The sequence below is a fragment of the Belonocnema kinseyi genome, chromosome 5 (assembly GCF_010883055.1).
Source record: "Belonocnema kinseyi isolate 2016_QV_RU_SX_M_011 chromosome 5, B_treatae_v1, whole genome shotgun sequence".
Taxonomy (NCBI): domain Eukaryota; kingdom Metazoa; phylum Arthropoda; class Insecta; order Hymenoptera; family Cynipidae; genus Belonocnema; species Belonocnema kinseyi.
Window position 1 is genome coordinate 83,138,151 of NC_046661.1, and position 23,694 is coordinate 83,161,844.

General features: G+C 21.5%; 1 protein-coding gene across 1 annotated transcript in view; it reads right to left on the minus strand.

Moving 5' to 3' along the window:
* Positions 1 to 23,694, minus strand: part of LOC117173747 (UHRF1-binding protein 1-like) — a 99,497-nt gene that overhangs the window by 48,883 nt on the left and 26,920 nt on the right. Inside the window, exons 6-10 of the mRNA XM_033362388.1 lie at positions 22,994 to 23,153; positions 19,619 to 19,876; positions 11,936 to 12,166; positions 6,976 to 7,068; positions 6,703 to 6,890 (exon numbers count right to left, since the gene is read on the minus strand). Of these exons, the coding sequence (XP_033218279.1) occupies positions 6,703 to 6,890; positions 6,976 to 7,068; positions 11,936 to 12,166; positions 19,619 to 19,876; positions 22,994 to 23,153 (930 nt within the window). The remainder of the gene's footprint in view (positions 1 to 6,702; positions 6,891 to 6,975; positions 7,069 to 11,935; positions 12,167 to 19,618; positions 19,877 to 22,993; positions 23,154 to 23,694) is intronic.

Below are 23,694 nucleotides of genomic sequence, written 5' to 3' on the forward strand. Positions count from 1 at the left end.
CTTTGATATCTTTTTTTTTATTTATTTAAAATTACTGGAATATTTGAAACCTTTGTAAAATATTTTTAAATGTTCTAAAAAAATGTGTAAAAGATGAAATATATCATTTTTTTTATTGGCAGGAAGGAAGCAGAATCATAAATAAAAAAATGCTTAATTTTTTGGTAACATAAGTTGTTTTTGTAAAATCTTTTGAAATCAGTGAATTCGTTGAAATCTTTTAAAATATTTAAAATCTTTGTGAAATCTTAAAATTTCTGTGAAAACTTTTAAAATCTTTATGAATTTTTTATAATTTTTGTGAAAGCTTTCTTTAATCTTTGTTTGTGAAAACTTCTGTGTTCATTTGGAATCATTAACAAATGTTGAAACCTCTTGAAATTTCTTGAAATTTTTGAAATTGTTTAAAATCTTTTAAATGTTCTGAAATCTTTGATGTCTTTTTTTGTATTTATTTGAAATTACTAGAATATTGGAAACCTTTGTGAAATATAAAAAATATTTCTAAAAAAATGCGAACTCCTTTAAAATCTTTGAAATTCTTGAATTCTTTCGAAATCCTTATGGATTCTATTTGGAAATCATTGAAATATTATGAAACCGTTTGAAATATTTTGAAACCTTTTAAAATTGTTGAAATCTTTGAAATTTTCTGATATCTTTTTTTGTATTTCTTTCAAATTCCTGGAATATTGGAAAACTTTGTGAAATCTTTAAAGATTTTCTAAAAAAATGTGTAAAAGGCAAAATATTTCATTTTTTATTAGCAGAAAGAAGGCAGAATCATAAACAAAAATATTCTTAACTTTTTGCTAACATAAGTCGTTTTTGTAAAATCTTTGTGAATTTTTTTAATCTTTTAAAATCAGAACTCTTTTATATCATTTTTTTTATTTATTTGAAATTTCTAGAATATTGTAATCCTTTGTGAAATATTTCAAAATTAAAAAAAAAATGTAATCTCGTTTAAAATCTTTGACATTCTTGAATGCTTAGAATCCTTGTGGATTCTATTAAATATTTCTGAAATCTTGAAATTTCTGTGAAATCTTTTCAAATCTTTAAAAAAATTTCTAGATATCTGAAATCTTCAAAATCCTTGAATTCTTTCAAATCTTTGTTTGTGAAAACTTCTGTGTTCGCTTGGAATCATTAACATATTTTGAAACCTCTTGAAATTTCTTGAAACCTTTTGAAAATGTTTAAAATATTTTAAATTACCTGAAATCTTTGATATTTTTTTTTGTATTTATTTGAAATTACTAGAATATTGGAAACCTTTGTGAAATATTACAAAATTTAAAAAAAAATGTAAACTCGTTTAAAATCTTTGACATTGTTGAATTCTTTCCTAATCCTTATGGATTCTTTGAAATATTTGTGAAATCTTGAAATTTCTGTGAAATCTTTGTGAAAGTTTTTCAAATCTTTAAAAAAATTTAAAAATATCTTAAATCTTCAAATTCTTTGAATTCTTTACAATCTTTGTGAAATTATTTGCAATCTTTGAGAATTTTAAAGAAATTTTGTGAATTCTTTCTTTACTCTTTGTGAAAAATGTTGTGTTTGTTTGGAAAAATTGAAATATTTTGAAACCTTTTCAAATTTCTTGAAACCTTTTTTAATTTTTTGTGAAATCTTTCTTTAATCTTTGTTTGTTAAAACTTTTCTGTTCGTTTTAAAATCACTGAAATATTTTCAAATATTTTCAAATTGCTTAAAGCCTTTGAAATGTTCCGAAATCTTTGATATATTTTTTGTATTTATTTGAAATTACCGCAATATTTGAAACCTTTATGAAACATTAGAAAAATTTCTAAAAAAATCTAAACTCGTTTAAAACCTTTGGAATTCTTGAATTCTTTTTAAATCCTTAATGGATTCTTTAAAATATTTCTGAAATCTTTTGTTTTCGTTTGCAATTATTACAATATTAAAAATCTTTGATGAAATTTGTGTGAAAAATTGGTAAAATCTCTTCAAAATATTTGTGAAATGCTCGAAATCTTTGTAAAATCTTTCAAATCTTTGTGAAATCTTTTCACATCTTTAAAAAATGTTGTAAAATATTTGAAATCTTCAAACTCCTTGAATACCTTGAAATCTTTATGAAATTTTTTTTATTTTTGTGAAATCTTTCTTTAATCTTTGTTTGTGAAAACCTATGTGTTCTCATTTGAAATCATTAAAATAATTTAAAACCTTTTCAAATTTCTTGAAACCTTTTCAAATTGCTTAAAGCCTTTGAAATGTTCTAAATTATTTTATATCTTTTTTTATTTATTTTAAATTACTGGAAGATTTGAAACCTTTGTGAAATTTTTCAAATCTTTAGAAATCTTTTTAAATTTCTTGAAACATTTTGAAATTGTTTAAAATCTTTGAAATATTCTGAAATCATTTACATCTTTTTCTGTATTTATTTGAAATTACGGCAATGTTTGAAACCTTTGTAAAATATTTACAAATGTTTTCTAAAAAATGTGAATTCCTTTAAAATGTTTGAAATTCTTGAATTCTTTAGAATTCCTTATGGAAGCTGTAAAATATTTGTGAAATCTTTTATATTCGTTTGAAATCATTAAAATATTGGAAATCATTGGAAAATCTTTTAAAACATTTGTGAAATCTTTCTGAAATCTTTTGTATTCATTCGAATTCTTTAAAATATTTTTGAAATATTTTGAAATCTATTTAAAATTGGTTAAAATCTTGAATTCCTTGAAAAATCTTTGTAAAATGTTTTAATTTATTTATAAAAGCTTTGTGAAATTTTTGGAAATCTTCTGAACAAATCTGAAATTATTTAAAATCTTTAAAATTTTTAAACCTTTCTGAAACTTTTATGAAATCTTTAAAATATTTGTGAAACAAATATATTTTTTATGTGAAAATACATGTATGTTAGTGAATATTGATTGCAACTTTAACTGTTTTGTTGAAAATTAAATTTTTTAGTTGAGAATTCTTCTCTGGTTGAAAATTGAATTATTTTGTTGAAAATTCGTTTTTTTTATTTTGAAAATTATTTTCTTAAATCTAAAAATTGAACTATTCCAGTTTTGGTTGAAAAGTAATCTGATATACTTGAAAATTCCACTATTTGATTTAAAATATTTTTTTTTAGTTGCAAATTCATCTTTTTGACAGAAAATTAATCTTTTTAATTTAAAAAACCATCTTTTAAACATTTTTGAAATTTTTATGAAATCTTTAAAATATTTGTGAAACCTTTTGTATTCATTTAAAATCATTAAGATATATGACATGTTTTCGAATTTTTCTAAAACCCTTGAAATCCTTGCAATCTTTGTGAAATGTTTTGAAATATTTGAAATCTTTGTTAAATCCTTGAAATATTTTGAAATCCTCTAAACAAATTTGACATCGTTTAAAAACTTCAATGTTTAATTTTTTTTTCATTTTTGGATTTAAAATCTTTATGAATTTTTTTTAATATTTGTGAAATCTTTTGTATTCATTTGAAATCTTTTAAAATTTGGTAAAATATTTTGAATATTTTCAAATATTTGTGAAATGTTTCTTTAATCTTTGTTTGTAGAATCTTTTGTGTTCGTTTGAAATAATTGAAATCATTTGGATCTAAAAATTATTGAAATCTTTTGAAATTGTTTAAAATCTTTAAAATCTGGTGTAAATAACCCTTGTTGAAAATAAAACAAAATTATTAACAATTTTTTTTGAAGATTTATCTTTGATTAAAAATTGAATTATTCCTTTTTTGGCTGAAAATTTATTCTTTTTTATTTAAAAATTGAACTATTTCGTTGAAAATGTTTCCTTTTTTAGTTGAAAATTCAACTTTTTTAAAAATAATTCGTCTTTGTAGTTAAAAATTCAACTAATTGATTGAAATTTGAAAATTCATCTTTTTTGGTTTTTGATAAACTCTTTTTGTTTTGTTTTTTTTTTAATTCAAATGTCTGGTTGAATGTTAAATTCTTTTCTTTAAAATACATTGTTGATACATAATTTTACTTTGAAAATTCAATTCTTTCATTGAAAATTTAATTATTTTGTTGAAAATTCTTTTTGGCTAAAAGATAATCTTTTAAGTTAAAAAATCCATAATTTCGGTTGAATGTTAAACCCTTTTGTTGAAATTTTTTGTATTGTTTTTGAAGATTTATCGCTAGTTTAAAAGTGAATTCTTTCTTTGAAAATTCTTTTTTTTTTTTATCATTTTTCTATTTTTTGATTGAAAATTCCACGATTTGGTTCAATGTTGACCTCTTTTTATGAAAATTAATTTTCTTTTTGGCTGAAGATTCATCTATTCCTGAAAATTCAACTATTATGTTAAAAACGCGTTTTTTTGTGTTAAAAATTCAAAATCTTTAAAAAAAAATGTAAACGATAAATAATTTTACTTTGAGAATTCAATTCTTTGATTGGAAATTCAACTATTATGTTTAAAAATTTAATTATTCTTTGAAAATTCGTCTTTTGGTTGAAAATTATTATTCTTTAAATGAAAATGTCCATTTTTGGTTGAAAACTAATCTGTCTTAGTTAAAAACTCAACTATTTGGTTCAAAATATATCCTTTTTAGTTGAAAATTGAACTATTTCGTTTAGTATATATCTTTTTTGACAGAAAATTAATCTTTTCAATTAAAAAAACCATCTTTTTGACTGAAAATTCAAATATTTTGTTGAAAATTCCCTCTTATTTTTGGTCAAAACATATTTTTTATATGTGAAAATTCGTGTATGTTGTTGAATATTTAATTCTTTGATTGCAACTTTAACTGTTTTAATGAAAATTAAATTTTTGAATTGAAAATTCGGCTCTGGTTGAAAATTGAATTATTTTGTTAAGAATTCGTTTTTTTTATGCTGAAAATTATTTTCTTTTATCTGAGAAATTAACTATTCCATTTTTGGTTGAAAATTAATCTGATATACTTGAAATTTCAACTTTTTTATTCAGAATATGTATGTTTAGTTGAAAATTTCATCTTTTTTGACAGCAAATTAATCTTTTTAATTTAAAAAAGCCATCTTTTTGACTGAAAATTCAAATATCTGGTTGAAAATTCAATTTTTTTTGTTCAGAACATATTTTTTTATGTGAAAATTCACGTATGTTGTTAAATATTTAATTCTGTGATTGCAACTTTAACTGTTTTGTTGAAAATTAAATTTTATAGTTGAAAATTGAAGTATTTTGTTAGAAACTCGTTTTTTAGATTGAAAATGATTTTCTTGTTTAAACTGTAAATTAATTTTTAAAACTAAAAATGTAATTATTCCATTTTTTGTTGAATATTGATATTTTAAATTGATCTTTTCTAGTTGAAAATACAAATATTTGGTAAAAAATTCACGTATTTTTTTGAAAATTCGTCATTTTTGACAGAAAATTAATCTTTTTGGTTTAAAATTCGTTATTTTTTATTAAAAATGCAACTGTTTCGTTAAAAACAATTCTGTTTTTGTGGAGGACTCCACTATTTTGTTGAAAATTCGTCTTGTTTGTTAAATTCCACTGCTTTTTATTTCAAATTTATTCTTTTTTGTTTGAAGATCCATAATTTTAGATAAAAATTCAACTATTTGGCCCAAAACATATTTTTTTTAGATGAAAATTCATGTATTTTGTTGAATATTCAATTCTTTGATCACAAATATAACTGTTTTGTTGAAAATTAATTTTTTTAGTTGAAAATTCGTCTCTGGTTGAAAATTGAAATATTTGGTTAAAAACTCGTTTTTTAGGTTGAAAACGATTTTTTTTAACTTTAAATTAATTTTCTAAACTAAAAATGTAATTATTCCATTCTTTGAAAAGTATTTATATTTTAAATTGATAATTGATCTTCTCTAGTTGAAAATTTAACTAATTAGTAGAAAATTCATATATTTTATTGAAAATTCATCTCTTTTGACAGAAAATTCATCTTTTCTGTTGAAAATTCATTATTTTTGGTTAAAAATGCAACCGATATGTTTAAAAAAATTCTATTTCTGTGGAGGATTTCACTATTTTGTTTAAAATTCGTCTTGCTTGTTAAATTCAACTGCTTTTTGTTTCAGATTTAAATCTTCTTTGTTTGAAGATTCATAATTTTAGTTGAAAATTCAACTATTTAGCAGTAAATAAACTTCTTTTTTTTATCATATTTCTTAGTTAAGAATTCAATATTTTTGTAGACAATTGGTCTTTTATGCCTAACAACTCAACAATTTAGTTCAAATAATTTGTTTAGTTTTATAATTGAACGATGTGTTTAAAAATTTTGCTGTTAAAGTTAATAACTGAAAATTTAACTATTCCCTTTTTTTTCTGAAAAGTTATCCTTTATGAGTTGAAAATCCAACTATTTGTTAGAAAATTCATATATTTGATTGGAAATTTTTTAATTCAACTGTTTTGAATTTTTAATAAAAATATTTTTTTGGTTGAAAATTCAACTATGTGGTTGAAAGTTAAAATATTTCGTAACAAATTCATTGTTTTATTGGTTAAAAATAAAATTATTTTGTTGAAAATTCACCTTTTGGGAAAAAATTATTCTTCTTGGTTCAAAATTAATCTATGCAGTTTAAAAATTCAGAAATTTCATTAAAAATTCAACTTTTAGGAATTTAAATCGTTTCACATTGAATTAAGTTTGGTATCTAAATTAATTTTATTTAAAGGAATTTAATTATTTAAAAAACTTTAATTCCACTTACCCTCGGGAGAATCGCTTCGATTTTAACATCGAAATACATCAAATTCGCAGTGTTTGATGAAGTTTTGTTTCCATTACCCAACAAGGAATGATAAAGATTTAGGAGAAAGGAGTTGAACCAGAGACAAGAACAGGTATCAAAATTCACTTGGATGGGATTTAGTTGTACGTAAAATTTCGGTGGAGGCACTAAACAAAAAAAAACAGAAAATTTCATAAAATCTTGAATTCGAATATTTTTTTATTATAAAATAATGAAAAAGGCGAAACTTACAAGGAAATGTAATATCTCCTGGATAATAATAGTAGGTAAATTCTGCGTGTAAAATATTCACATCCTCCGGAAGACAAAATCTGTCTTTGTCGCCTAAACAAACAGAAAAATTTTATTTGATTTCTGAAAATGAAAAAAAAAAATTACCAACATGCTGTGTGATTCGTGGCAAGTGATACGAAAAACAAATGATCTTTCCGTCACAGAAAACAATGCATATCGTAACAACAAATTTCAATCGTACCAAAAATCTTTCTTGTAGGGAAAGTACTTTTAGCAGGGCTTACATTTGTTTAATTTAGGAACAAGAGGAAGTTAAACATTCATTTTTTAAACTGCATCAATTTCTAAAGAAAATAGGGGAAGAAATTCTTTTAAATTAAATTATTAATTGTGTAAAATATTAAATTCAATTTAAAACGTTTCAAATTCAGAAAATTGCATGTAAAGGTATTGCAGTTTCAACAAAATAGATCCAATTTCAACAAAATAATTTAATTTTTAACCAACAATATTTTCTACCCAAATGATCAATTTTCAACTAAAAAAAAAAAATATATTTTTTAGCCAAAGATGGAATAGTTACATTTTCAGTTAAAAATATTAATTTTCATAAAAAAATAATTTTTAACTAAATAATTAACTTTTCAATTTAAAAAAACGAATTTTATAGAAAATGGTTGAATCCTCAACCAAATAGATTAATTTTAAATCTTCAAAGAAAATTTCTAATCCTAACTAAATAGTTAAACCACCAAGCAAAATAGATTAATTTTTAACCAAAAAATTGCATTTTTGATCACAAAAGATTAAATTTCATCCAAAAGAAATGAATTTATAAACCAAAAGGACGAATTTTTAATAAAAATGCTTAATTTTGAACCCAAAAACATGAATTTTCAACAAAAAGTTAAATTTTTAACTAGAAAAGACTGTGATTTATTTAGAAAAAGAATATTTTATTAATTGGCATTTGAGTTCATAATTTAAATTTTTAGTTCTGTTTTTGACTTAAAATTTTTTTTAATGATTAAAAAGGTGAACTTTCAACTAAATAGTTGAGTATTTAACTAAAAAAGATCAATATTTAACCAAAAATGGATTATTTCAATTTTCGCGCAGTTAGAAAATTAATTATCATAAAAAAAAACTTTTAACAAAATAGTTACATTTCCAAAAAAAATGCATTTCTAATTAAAATGATTCACTTTTAAACTCCACAAAAAAAGATCAATTTTATAAAAAATGGATGAATTCTCAACCAAGTAAAATAATTTTCAAAAAAACATTTGCATTTTTAACCAGAAAAGATTCATTTTCTACTAAATTAATTGAATTTTCAACAAAATTAATTAATTTTCAACCAAAGAAAAGAACTTTTAACAAAATAGTTAAATTATCAAAAAAAATACATTTTCAGCTGAATTTTTGACCATGAAAGATTAAATTTCATCCAAAAGAAATGACTTTATGAACCAAAAGGACGAATTTTTAATAAAACAGTTGAATTTTTAACCCAAAAATATGAATTTTCAACCAAATAATCCAATTTTTATCTTAGAAGGGTTTTGATTTCTTCAGTAAAAGTAAATTTTATCAATTGGCATTAAAGTCAATCATTTTTATTTTTTGTTCTGTTTTTTCTTGTTAATTTTTGTTTAATCATTAAAAAGGTGAATTTTCAATAAAGCACTTGAATTTTCAACCAAATAGTTGAATATTTAACTAAAAAGGATTAATATTTAAACAAAAATGGATTAGTTACATTTTCGAGCAGTGGAAAGAAAATTTTTAACCAAGAAAAGAACACAACATTTAACAAAATAGTTACTTTCTAAAAAAATGCATTTTAAATTAAAAAGATTAATCTTCAACAATAAAAATAAATTTGTAACAAAATATTTAAACTTTGAACCACTTAGTTGAATTTTAAACCGAAAAAGATAAACTTTCACAATAAAATTTGAATTTTGAACCAAAGAGATTAATTTTTTATAAAAAAGACGAATTTCCAACAAAATACATATAATTTTAACTAAATAACTGAATTTACAACTAAAAAAAATGAATTTCCAACTTTAGACGGAATAGTTCAATTTTAATTTAAAAAGATTATTTTCCAACAAAAAACAACGAATTTTTAACGAAATAATTCAACACTCAACGACATAATTGAATTTTCAACCTTTCAACAAACAAAAATTTTAATTTTAAATACAAAAGAGTTGATTTTTAAAAAAATATAAAGAAAATAGTTGAATCCTCAACCATACTAAAATCATTTTCAGCCACACAGTTAAATTTTCGATCAAATAAAATAGTTAAATTTTCTGTTCAAGAAATTAATTTTTAACAAAAAATCACAAATTTTTAATTTAAGAGATGATTTTTCTCCTACAATTATAAATCTTTAACCAAAAAGTTGAATTTTTAACTAAAACAATTAAATTTTCTACCCAAGATGGAATACTTAAATTTCGGCAATAAAAATAATTTTCAAACAAAAAAACAACAAATTTTTAATAAAATTGTTCAACTTTAAACGAAATACTTAAAATTTCAACCTTTCACCCCACAAATATTTTAATTTAAAATACAAAACAGTTGAATGCAATAATAACAAGCAAAAATTCCAAAAAATAGTTGAATCCTCAACCAAAACATAATTAATTTTCAACAAAATACATAGAATTTCAACCAAATGCTTGAACTTTCAACCAAAAAAAATTAATTTTCAACATAAGATGGAATAGTTAAATTTTCAGTTAAAAAAATTAATTTTGATACAAACAAAAAAACGAATTTTTAACTAAATATTCGAATTTTCATCCTTTCAAATAAAAACAAAAAAAGATTTTAATTTAAAAAGACAAAATAATTGAATTAAAAAAAAAGTAAAAATTGTTAACAAAATAGTTGAATCCTCGTCCAAAACACAGTTATTTTCTACCACCCAGATGGATTTTCGAACAAATAAATTAATTTTCTACCTAATAGAAAGTTAAATTTTCAGTTGAAAAAAATTCATTTTCAACCAAGAAAGCAAGAATTTTTATTTTAAGACATTATTTTTCAACTACAATTAAAAATCTTAAATTCAATTTTCAACTAAAAACTTAAATGTTCAACCAAAGATGCAATAGTTGAATTTTCAGTTGAAAAGATTAATTTTCAGCCAAAATAAGAAAGAATTTTTAATTAAATGGTTTAACTTTTAAAGACGTAGTTGAATTCTCAACTTTTCACCAAATAATATTTAAATTAAAAATAAAAAACAGTTAAAATTAATAAACAAAATAATTTTAAACAAAATAATTGTAAACAAAATAGTTGAATCCTCAAGCAAAACAGAATAATTTTCAAGAACAAAATTGAATTATCAACAAAATACATGAATTTTCGGCCGAATAGAATAGTTAAGCTTTCAGTCAAAAATTAATTTGTATACAAAAAAAAGAAGGATTTTGTGTAAACTACAGAATTTTTCAGTCAAATAAAATAGTTCAATTTTACGTTCAAGACATTTTAAAAATAACTAATTTTGAACTAAAGTGATGATTTTTTTCAACTAAGATTATAAATCTTAACCCAAACAGTTGAAGTTTTGAACAAAAAGATTAATTTTTTAACAAAAAGACGGACTTTCAACATAATACATAAAATTTAAATTAAATAGTTCAATTTTCAACTACAAAATTCAATTTTTAATCAAAACAACAAATAGTTTTTCACTAAACAAGATTTCAAAATACAAAACAATTGAATTTAACAAAAAATAAATCATTTTGAACCAAAAAAGTTGAATGTTTAACCAAAAAGATCAATTTTATAGAAAAAAATTTGAATTTTTCACAAAATATAAGAAATTTCAACGAAATAGTTGAATCTTTGAATAAAAATGGAATAGTTAAATTATTAAACTATTTCGTTAAAAATTAATGCATTTTGTTCGATGCTCTTCTTTTCTGGTAGAAAATTTAGGTATTTTTGTTCGCAATTCGTCTTTTTTGGTTATATTAACCGTTTTTTATTTAAAATTAAAATCTTTTTTGCTTTCACTATCAATTATAAGAATGTTTTTAGTAAAAATGAGTATTTTTAAGTTAAAAATTCAACTGTTTTGTACAAAATTCGTTTATTAATTATCGAAAATTAATTTTGTCAATGAGAGTTTAACTATTCCATTTTTTGTTAAAAATGGATATTTTCTAGTTTAAAAATACAAAGGTATGATTGAAAATTAATCTGTTTTTGTTGTGAATTCAAGTATTTTGTTGAAAGTTCGTTTTTTGTCGGTTGTAACCAACTATTTTTTATTTAAAATAAATTTTTTTATTATCAATTATTACAACCTTTGGTCAAAAATAGCATTTTAAGCTTTAAATTAAACTCTTTTGTAGAAACTCGTTCACTTTTTAAGAAATTAATTTTTTAAATCAGAATTTAGCTACTGAATTTTTGATTAAAAATTGATCTTCTCTGGCCTAAAAATTCAACCATTTGATTTTAAATTGCATTATTTACTTGAAAGTTTTTTTTGTCTTGAAAATTCAACATTTTGGACGCCCCCTGATAATTGAAGACAATTTTATCTTTTTTCATTTTATTTTTTTATTTTTTATATTTTATTTTTTTATTTTAGGCCCTGCATATTGTACCGATTTTTAATCGTAAAAAAACATGTTTCTCGTAGGAAAAGTAGAAAATTTCAGTTCCAAAGTTTACAGAAGTCTCTCGAAATTTTACTTAAAATTCTGAAACTTCTGCGACACATCTAGCAAGCACACTAATTCTACATTTTCCTGTACCTGCTGTATGCTTCTTCCTCGATTGAGCTATGCAATAGGTAAAGAAATTATTGACCATATCACACAATCAAATCCTCTTCGAGAATCCTCGATTAATTTAAATAATTAATTATTTTATTCATTCAATTCAAGAAGCTCAGAAGAAAAATTACCTGAAACGAATTCCTTTGGCGTGGGCTTCCGAGTCGAAGTTGTAACTTTATAGAGAGTGAAATCATCGATTCGAATTACGATACAGGTCGTCATGAGTTTCGCCAATTGCTCAAGAACGTGATTTTTCACTGGGTTGCCACTGGGTTGAGTAGAAGGTTTTCTGTCCTGGGAGCCTGAACTTTGGAGAGAAGGTTTGTCCGATTCGTCACCACTCGATTTTGCACTGCTTTCTGCATTTTTTTAAATTCAGAAATTAAGTTTTAATCCTGTCATGTTCTTAACATGGAATCTTTTATAAACGGAATAAAACAGTATTTCAAATACGAGTTGAATTTTTTTTGAATTTATTAAACAGGGTGGCCGTTTTAATCGAAGAAAAAAATTTCCGGTTTTTTCCCGGTTCGCAAACATTTTTCACGGCCAATGAAATTTAAAAAATCAAACTATATTCTAAAAATTTTTCCACATAGAGAGTAATAAACAATAAACAAAAAATTAAAGAATTCAAATTTAAACACTTGAATTCTAAACTTTTAAAATTGAAGTTTAACATTTTTCAATTAAAAATTTTTTATTTAAATGCTCAAAAATTTAGACTTGTTAAATGGAAGGTACTAACACTTTTCAATTAAACAATGTTTAATGAAATTCAAATAAACTGCAAAATTTAAAACTTTTATAAATTATAGAGTCTAAAGATTCAGATTAAGGTCCAAAAATGTAAATCCACGTTAACATTTACAACAGTCTAAATAAACAAATCAATCAATGAACTTGAAAATTTTTTACATTTTATTATTTTAAGTAATTTTAAGTTATACACATTAAAAATTGAAAATAATTTTTTCAACTTAACATTTCTGTAATTAGAAGTTAAATTATTTTAATTTTAAATAGTCTAGGTATCCTTCAAAAGCTTTAAAATTTTATTTCAAAATCTTAAAAATCTAGAAGTGGTTTTAAATTTTTCTGAATTCAAAATCATTTTTGAATTTTTTCTATAACTTCTAGAAAATCCTGCAAATTCTAAAAAAAATTTGAATTTATCAGCAACAATAGAAAACTTATTATTTGTAAAAATATTAGAATAATATTAAGATGTATTTAGAAGTTTTAAAAAGATTCGAATTAAATTTAGAACTTGAAATAATTCCAAATACTTACAGCCGAATGTAAAATAAAATTTAGATTTTTACAGATTTCAAATAAAAAATTTAGAATTTTTTTAAGAATTGTGAAAGAATACTAAAAAATAACAATTTTCTTTAAATTCTTAGGAAAATTGAAAATGATTTTTCACTTTGAAAAATTATTGTAACTGAAAGTTTAAGAAGATTTTAAGATATTTAAAAAATGATCAGAGAAGAACATGAATGATTTTAAGGATTTTATTTACTTTTCTGGATTCTCAAAAATTGTAGGAAAATTTCGATTAATTAAAAAATATATTTAGAAGTTCTAAAAAAATGGGATAATAATTAAATAATTTAGACTCACAATATTTTTAATTTAATAAAAACCTTAAATTATGACTATATTATTATGGATTTATTTTTAAGTTGAAAATAGTAAAACGCAAGTTTACACATTTTAATGATTGAAAAATTTAATAGAAATAATGTATTAATAAATTTATTTATTAAATTTAATACAAAAAAATATATAAAAGAACACCTGAAACTCGGAATAAAAAATATGTTATTGATAAATGATAAAAATTTTTATTTAAAAATAACATTATCGGAATAAAAGATATATTAATTTCAATTCTTATCAAGACTTTCGGATTGAAACAGTTACAATCTGGAAATTCTCAAATTTTAAACGGATCTAGAATTGTTTGGTCAAATCAATTATTCATTTAAAAAATAATTGATTTATTTATATTTACAGTTGATAAAATAAATCAGTTTTTTTTCAAAATTTTCAACTTCAAATGCTTTTAATTTTTAATGGTTTAAATCCTCAAAACTGTACTTTAATTGTTTTAAAAACTATTAAAATCGAACTTGGGCAGATTTTAATTTTCAACATTCGTAAAATTCCCGGTTTCCCAGACCGGCGACCACCCTTTATTTTATTAAAAAAATCTTCGATTTTAAAAACTTCTAATTTTTTATTTTTTTTTAACCTTTAAAATCTGCATTTTAAAATTCTTTAAATTAAAATATATGCATAAAAATTAAAAAACTAAAATAAAAAACTTTTAAAGTGAAAGGTTTTTGAATTAAGCATTGTAAACTAAATGATATAATAATTTATAAAAATCACAAATCAGGAAATTATTTAAAAACGGTTGAAATCAAAGTTATTCTAAAAATTTTGTAAAATTCCCGATTTTCCAGATTTCCTGGTCCAGCGGGCCAACCTGTCAATTTATTTTAAAGAAAAAATGTTTTTTCTAATATAAAAGAATGCTTTTTAACAAAATACTTGAATTTTCAACAAAATCATTAAATTTTTAACGCAATGGTTGAATTTTCCATCGAAAAGCTTTCTAAAATCTCCTCGGAATCTAGAGAATTTTTTTTATCTAGAGCCTTTTTAATTATTCTCTTAAACATAGTTTTTCAAAATAAAAAGCATTTTAAATTCTCCTCGGAATCTAGAAAAAAAAACTGTATTCTCAGAAAATCTTTCAAAATTTTCAAAAAAAAATTCATTTTTCCAAATTAAAAAAAAAATCTACGTTTTTGTTGTTAAATTTGTTGAAATCATAAAATTAAACTTTTTTAAAATATATTTACAACTTCTAAATATCTTTAAAAATTATTCTAATTTTTCCTAAAAGTTTTCAAAAAATTTAATTGCCTTAAAATCTTTCAGATTTTTGTTGATAGTTTTTGGAAATATTTTGAAATCTGTTCAAATTTTGTCTTAAATTTAATTTTTCGAAACAAAAAATAATTTAAAAATTTCCTTGGAATCTAGAAGATATTTTATTCTCAGAAAATCTTGAACAGCTGATTTCTCAAAATTTTCAAAAATCTACATTTTTTGTGACATTTTTTAAAATCATGGAATTAATTTTTTTAAATCTTTTCGAAACTTCTAAATATCTTTGAAAATAATTCGAATTTTTCAAAAATAAAAATTAATTGCTTTGAAATGTTCCAGATTTTTTTTAGAATTTTTGAAATATTCAAAAATGCTTTCAAATCTTTTTAAAATTCTCTTAAACTCAGTTTTTCAAAACAAACATAATTTTAAATTCTCCTAGGAATCTAGAAAAAAACTTTATTTTAGAAAATCTTTCAAAATTTTCAAAAATCTAAATTTTTTGTTAAAGTTTTTGAAATCTTGAAATTTAACTTTTTTCGAATTTTTCCTAAAACAAAAACAAAAAATTAAATTGCCTTAAAATCTTCCAGATTTTTATTTTTTGGAAATATTTTGAAATCTTTTCAAATCTTGTCTTAAAATTAATTTTTCAAAACAAAAACTAATTTTAAATTAATTTAGGAATCTAGAGAAAGTTTTGTATTCACAGAAAACCATTTAAAGTACTTGAAAACATTATTTATCCAAATTTTCAAAAATATACATTTTTTTGTGACATTTTTTCAAATCTTGAAATTAAATTATTTTTAATCTTTTCGAAACTTCAAAATATATTTCATAATTTTCGTAATATTGAATAAAAAATTTAAAAAATAGACTCAAAATCTTCCAGATTCTTTTAAAAAATTTGAAAATATTTAAAAATCTTTTCAAATTATTTCTTAAACTTAGTTTTTCAAAACAAAAAGTATTGTAAAATCTCCTCGGAATCTAGAGAAGTTTTTTTTATTCTCATAAGACCTTTCTAAATTCCCTAAAAGCTTATTTTTCAAAAATTTTAAAACCTGCACTTTTGTGCAATTTTTTGAAATCTTGAAATTAAACTTTCTTTAAAAATCTTTTTACAACTTCTAAATATCTTTGAAAATTATTCAATTTTTTCTAAAATTAAAAAAAATAAATAAATGCCTTCAAATCTTCCAGATTTTTTTTTACAATTTCCGAAATATTTTTAAATGCTTTGAATCTTTTTAAATTTTATCTTAACCTTAGTTTTTACAATAGTATTCTCAAAAAGCTTATTTTTAAAAGTTGTTTAAAAACTACATTTTTTGTGAAATTTTTTTTAAATCTTTGTATTAAAGTTTTTTAAAATCTTTTTAAAACTTGTGAATATCCTAAAAAATTGTTTAAATTTTTCCTAAAATTTAAAGACAAATAATAATTGCCCTTAAATCTTCCAGATTGTTTTTTTTTTTAATTTGGAAAATATATTTAAATCTTTCGAAATCTTCTGTTAAAATTAATTTTTCAAATCAAAAAATTATTTGTAATTTTTTTAGGAATCTAGAGAAACATTGTTTATCCTCTTAAAACCTTTCAAAATTCTTAAAAAGAATTTTCGAATTTATTTTTAACAAAAAATGTCGTTTTTACTATAAAAGATGACTTTTTAACAAAATACTTAAATTAAAAAGAAAGATTAAATTTTTAACATAATGGTTGAATGTTAACTCTAAAAAAATAAATTTTCAACAAAAAAAGTGTCATAGTTTATATTTAAATCGACAGAGACGAAATTTATAGACAAGAAAAAGAATTTGAAAACTACAAAAACGAATTTTCAAAAAAATAAAGATTGTTCATTCAAGAAAGAAATAAAAGTTTATCTAGATTGTTGAACCTTCAATCCAAAAGACGAATTTTCGAACCAAAAATATGACTTTTCATGCAAAAAAATAAGTTTCCACGAAACTGATGCATTTTTAACCAACAAACATGAAATTTCAATGCAAGCAAATGTTTTTTTTCACCAAAAAAAAAGAATTTTTAACTTAATAAGATCAATCTTAAAAGAACGGAAATTTTATTTTCAGGCGAAAATATAATTCTAAACCAAAAAAAGGCTTTTTGACTAAACATTTACATTAAAAAATTTTCATTTTTTTAGCCTTCAATCCAAAATTAAAACTTTTAACATTGTAGTTTAACTTTCAATCAAAGAGATTAATTTTCAACTGAAAATATAAAAATATAAATCTACTAAAAAAGATGAAAATTTTCTTAAAACAAATAAATTTTCATTTAGAAAAAAAAATTTTTTTAAGTAGTTGAATGTTCATCAAAGAAAGATTCCAGTTGACTTTTCAAGATCAAAATTTAATTTGTTTAACAAAAAATAAGTATTTATGAAAAAAATTGAATTTTAAATCCAAAAAGACGAATTTTTTCCCACCAAAAAGGATGGATTTTTAACAAAATTAAGGAATTATCTACCAAAAAGTTGCATTTTTATCCCAGAAAAATGAAATTCGTACTAAAAAAACTGAACTTGAAAAAAAAATTTAACTTGAACTTTCATTTGGAAAATATTTCAGTTTATTTTTCAACAATAAAATATAAATTTTAAACAAAAAGTAAATTTTCTACGAAATAGTTCAATTTTCAACAAACCAATAGAATTTTCAAACAAAAATTATAATTTTTCAATCAAATAGTTGCATTTTTATCTAAGAAAGATAACATTTCTCTTAAAACAGAAGAATTTTTAATTAAAAACATAATTTTTTTAAAGTTGACTTTTCATCCAGGAGACATTTCAGTTTTCTTTTCAACCACAAAATATTAAATTTAAACAAAAAGTAAATTTTCTATTAAATAGTTAAGATTTTAACAAAATAGAAGAATTTTCAACAAAAAAAAAGTATGAATTTCCAAAAAAATAGATTAATTTTTTGTTAAAAAAGATTAAAGTTGACTTTGCCCGATCAAAATAAAAAAATTGTAAACAAGGATAAAGTTTCTACAAAAAAATTGAACTTTCAATCCAAATAGTCGAATTTTTAACAAAAAAGAATGAATTTAACAACAATTTTGAATTCTCTACCAAATAGTTGTTTTTTTTTCTCCAAAAAGATGAAAATTCTCTTAAAACAGATGAATTTTTATTTAGAAAAAAAAACTTCAAAAAGTAGGTGAATTTTTATCCAAAAAAGATTCCATTCGACTTTTCAAGATCAATATATAATTTTTTTAAACAAAAAATAAGTATTTATGAAAAAAATTGAATTTAAAATCCAAAAAGACGAATTTTTAATTCAACCAAAAAGGATGAATTTTTAACAAAATAGTTTCATTCCCTACCAAATAATAAATAATTAAATTTTGTATAAAACAATAAAATTATAAACAAAAAATTATGACTTTTTATCAAATCTGTTTAATTTTCAACTAAATAGTTTCACTTTTATCCAAGAAAGAATTTTAATTAAATTTTTGTTTACCTTAACTTTTCATCTAGAAAAAATTTTAGTTCTATTTTAAACGACAAAATATTAAATTTAAACAAATAGTAAATTTTCTCCAAAATAGTTGAATTTTCAACAGAATTCCCAGACAAAAAGTATGAATTTTCAAAAACATTTCTGAATTTTCAACCAATTAGTTGCATTTTCTTTCAATAAAAATGTAATTTTTGCTAAAGCAAGTAAATTTTTCAAATTAAACAGATGAAATTTCTTCTAAAACATACGAATTTTTTTTTGCAAATTAATTTTTGTAACTAGAAATTGTAATATTCCATTTTTTTTATAAAAAATGTATCTTGTTTACGTGAAATTTTAACTATTTGGTTAATAATTCATGTATTTTGTTAAATATTGTTGTTTTTTTTTGTAAAAAGTTAATCACTTTAGTTGAAAGTTCACCTCTTTGTTAGACAATTGGACTATTTTGTTAACAATAATTTTTTTTGTAAAACAATACTTTTTTAAAATAAAAAAGCAATTGTTCCATTTAATTTTTTTAATTTAATTCATTAATTTAATCTTTTGTATTCAAAAATTCGTCTTTTCGATTAAAAATTCTTTTTTTTTTGTTGCAAATTAATTTTTCTAACTACAAATTGTAATATTCAATTTTTTTTAATAAAAAATGTATCTTGTTTACTTGAAATTTTAACTACTTGGTTGATAATTCATGTATTTTGTTAAATATTGTTGTTTTTTCTTGTAAAAAGTTAATCACTTAAGATGATTTTTTTTAAAATAAAAAGGCAACTATTCCATTCATGATTTGAAAATTCTGTTTTTAATTCAAAGTTCAACTATTTGGTTGAAAATTCATGTGTTTGGTCGAAAATAAACCTACTTTCTTGAAAATTAAGCAATTTTTTTAATAAGTATCATTTTTGGTAGAAAAGTCAAGTGTGTTGTTAAAAATTCATCTTTTTAGTTTGCAGATTCAAATATTTTGTACAAAAATCATTGTTTTTTGTTAAAAATTTATTTTTCAAGTAAAAATTTAACTATTTCATTTAAAGATTCTCATCTGTTAAGTCGAAAATTAATTTTTTTATTAAAAATATAACTATACTGATGAAAATTCGATGTTTATCTTTGAAATTTAACTTTTCAACTGAAAATGTAACTGTTCCATTTGCTGTGGAAAAATTTTAATTCGAAAATTCAACTTTATGGATGAATATTTATCTTCTTTTGTTGAAAAGTCATATTTTTAGGTTGAAAATTAATCTTCTTGGTAAAAAGTTCTCCTTTTTTGTTGAAAATTCAACAATTTTGTTAAAAATTCAACCTTTTTGATGAAAATTCATGAGAGTTTTTGAAAAGTGGCGTGAATCGGAGGCTTGAAAAATAAATAATTTTTAGAAATAATTTATTTACCACTTGCGTTCCCTTGGGTTCGAGTTAAAGGCGAGTGTTGCGTCCTTCCAGAATCGATGAGATCCATAAATTTTCCCCTAAAAGCATTTAAAGATTGCTGGAGCCACTGACTGTGTGGAGTTGAACTTTCTTTGTAAAGAGCCCAATGTTTTCTGTCAGCAATCGCTAAATGATAAGGGTAGTAATCAATTTGAAATTTCACCAAGGAAATTTGAAGAGCTCCTCCGTCCATCAAATCCGGATGCAGAGACCTGCCCGCTAAAAGAAAATATTTTCTTTGTAAAAACTCCTTTGTAAACATTAAATTTTAACCAAGAAATTCTTTAAAAATTAAAAAAAAAAACTAGAATTTCAAATCGAAAAAAATTTTAACAAAATTTGTTCATTTTATAGGATTTTAAGAATTATTAGAAGAAATTCGAATCAGCTTAAAAGATATTGAGATCTTTCAGAAGTTTCGAGGAAATTTTAGAATATTTGATAAATTTACGGAAATCTTGGAAAGTTTAAAAATTTTAAGTTTAATCAAATGTTTCCTAAAACTTATAAAAAATTATCAAAAATTCAAACATTGCCCTAAAATCTTCCAGATTATTTTTTGAACATTTTGAAAATCTTTCGAAATGTTTTAAAATCTTTTTTTTCCCTTGGAATCTAGCAAAATTTTGTTTATTTTCTTAAAACCTTTCAAAATTCTTGAAAATTATTTTTTTCCAAATTTTAAAAAATGTACATTTACTACAATATTTTTCGAAATTTTAAATTAAATTTTTTTTTTTAATCTTTTCAAAACTTCTAATATTTTTTTATATTATTTAAATTTTTCAAAAAATTGAAGAAAAAAAATATTACCTTAAAATCTTCCACATTGTTTCTCATAATTTTGGAAATATTTTGAAATCCTTTTAAATATTTTCTTAAAATCAGTTTTTCGAAATTACAAATAATTTTACATTTTCCAAGGAATCTAGAAAAAAATGTATTCTCAGAAGACCTTTCAAAATTTTCAAAAATCTACAATTTTTGTTAAATTTGTTGAAATCTTGAAATTAAACTTTTTTTAAAATATTTTTACAACTTCTAAATATCTTTAAAAATTATTCTAATTTTTCCTAAAAGTTATCAAAAAACGTATTTTGAAATGCTTTGAAATCTTTTCAAATTTTGTCTTAAAATTAATTTTTCAAAACAAAAAAAAATTTTTAATTTCCCTCGGAATATAGAGATGATTTTTTATTCTCAGAAAACCTTTTAAAGTCCCAGAAAAGTTGATTTTAAAAAATTTTCAAAAATCTACATTTTTTGCGAAATTTTTTAAATCTTGAAATTTAATTATTTTTAGTCTTTTCGGAACTTCTAAATATCTTTTTAAATAAGTCAAATTTTTCCTAAATTAAAAAAAAATTTAATTGCTTTAAGATCTTCCAGATTTTTTTTCTTTTTTTTTGAAATATTTGAAAATGTTTTTAAATCTTTTTAGATATTCTCTTAAACTTAGTTGTTCAAAACAAAAAGCATTATAAATTCGCCTAGGAATCTAGAAAAATACTGTGTTCTCAGAAAAACTTTCAAAATTCTCTGAAGCTCATTTTTCCAAATTTTCAAAAATCTAAATTTTTTGTTAAATTTTTTGAAATCTTGAAATTAAACTTTTTTTAAAATCTTTTTACAACTTCTAAATATCTTTGAAAATTATTCGAATATTTTCTAAAACAAAAACAAAACATTTAATTGCCTTAAAATCTTCTAGATTTTTTTTTTATAGTTTCTGGAAATATTTTGAAATGTTTTGAAAAATTTTCAATGTTGTCTTGCAATTGTAAATTTTTCTAGGAATCTAGAGATAATTTTGTGTTCACAGAAAACCATTTAAAGTTCTTGAAAAGCATATTTCTCCAAATTGTCAAAAATCTACATTTTTTGTGACATTTTTTGAAATCTTGAAATTAAACTTTTTTCAATCTTTTTAAGAGTTCTGAATATCTTAAAAAATTGTTCGAATTTTTCCTAAAATTTAAAGAAAAATAATAATTGCCCTTAAATCTTCCAGATTTTTTTCTGAAAATTTGGGAAATATTTTGAAATCTTTCGAAACCATCTCTTAAAATTAATTTTTTAAAACAAAAAATCATTTGAAATTTGCTTAGGAATCTAGAGAAACATTGCTCATTCGCTTGAAGACTTTCAAAATGCTTAAAAAGCTCTTTTTTGTTTTAATTTCCAAAAAGTCTGCATATACTGCGAAGTTTTCTGAAATCTTGAAATTATATATTTCTTAAAATCTTTTCAAAATTTCTAAATATTTAAAAACTATTCAAATTTTTCATAAAATAAAGAAAAATAGAAAATTGCCTCACAATTTTCCCGATTTTTGTTTGGCAATTTTTTTAATCTTCTGAAATGTTTCAGATAGAATTTTTAAATATTTATCATTTTATTTAAAAAGAAAACCTCTGACTTAAGATGGGTATAATTTTCTTCTTTCATTTATTTTTTTTTTCTTGAATTAAGGCATTTAAGAGAATGTTGCCCACAATTGTTAGATTTTTTGATTTCCAAGAATGTCGTAGTTTTTCAAAGTAAAAATAAAAAATCATGAGAGAAAAAAATAAGATTTATTTTGTTTCTATTAACTTTAATTAAGACTTGAAAGTATTTTTTTTTTCAAATTTTATTGTTGCAGTTTTCTTTATTTCTATAAATACTGCACTTAAATTTTAAAATGAAAAAATAATAAAAAGGCCAGAGAAAAAAAGAAGAAAAGGTTTTTGGAGGTTGAGTTTTTTTTCCATTCTCTTTTTAAAATTTGAATCTATTTTTTAACTTAAATAAAGACATTTACGAGCATATTGTGTGAATTTGATCATTAAATTTTCTTTTATTCCCAAGAATTTAATAAAAAAATACTAGAAAAAAGGAATGGGATTTGGAGGTTGCCTTCTTTTTCTTTTCTCTTTTTTTATATTGATTTTTTTTTAACTTGAATAAAGACATTAAAGAATTAAAGAGTGTGTTTTCAAAATTTAAAAGTTAATTTTTTTTTAATTTCCAAGAATTTCACGGTTAAATTTTTTAATTAAAATAAAAAAAAGTGTTTTGCCCAAACTTAATGGTTAGATCTTTTTTTCATTTTCAAGAATTTCATTAATAAAGTTTAAAAATTAAAATAAAAAGACGAGGAAAAAATGATAAATAATATATTGAGGTTGTCTTTTATTTCTTTTCTCTTTCCTCATTGTTTTTTTTTAACTTGAATGGAAACATTGTCCAAATTTCATTCTTAGATTCTTGTTTTTTAATTTTCAAGAATTTCATAGTAAAATCCAAATTTAATTTCTTAATCGTTAAATTTTTTTGTAAGTTGAAGATTTTTACCTCCAGGATCATCGCAGAGATGCAAATCGATTCTCTGAGAAAGAAAATGATAAGATGTCTCGACGACATCATATCTAGTGAATATTTTTGAAATTGGTGTATGACTCGCACTTTTTGATCTCGTCTGTTGAGAAACTTGTGCTTGGTGTTCTGGTAATCCCTGTGAAATAAAAAAAAATACAAACTAAATAAATTTAATAATAAATGAACTGAATACAGATTACAGGGCAAAAACTCACTTCTGAGTTTAAAAAAAGTAACATCTATAGCGGCATAAATTTTGAAAAATAGTACAAAAATAATGGCACGATTTTTTTTTAAATAATAAATTTATAATATAAATCACGCAGGTCTCGGATTAAATAAATAAATTTTTTTTCTTTTAAAGGCATAACTGACAAGTCGAATGAATTTTTCTCATTTTCTTTTCAAAACTCAAATCTTTTCTATTTAAATTCTGTTTAATTTGCAAGGATTTATATTTCAAACTATTTTCAAAATTGTATTCTTGAATTTGAAATTTTTCTATTAAGATATATGCTTTTATTTACAAATGTTCAGTTTTTAAATTTAAAACCTTTTAACTATTAAGACTTTTTTTTTCTCAACCTATAATTATTTATTTTCAAAAGGTTTTGTTTTTAAAGAATTCAATTTCGAACAGTTTCCATTTTTAACCGTACCAAAATTTTTATTCCAAA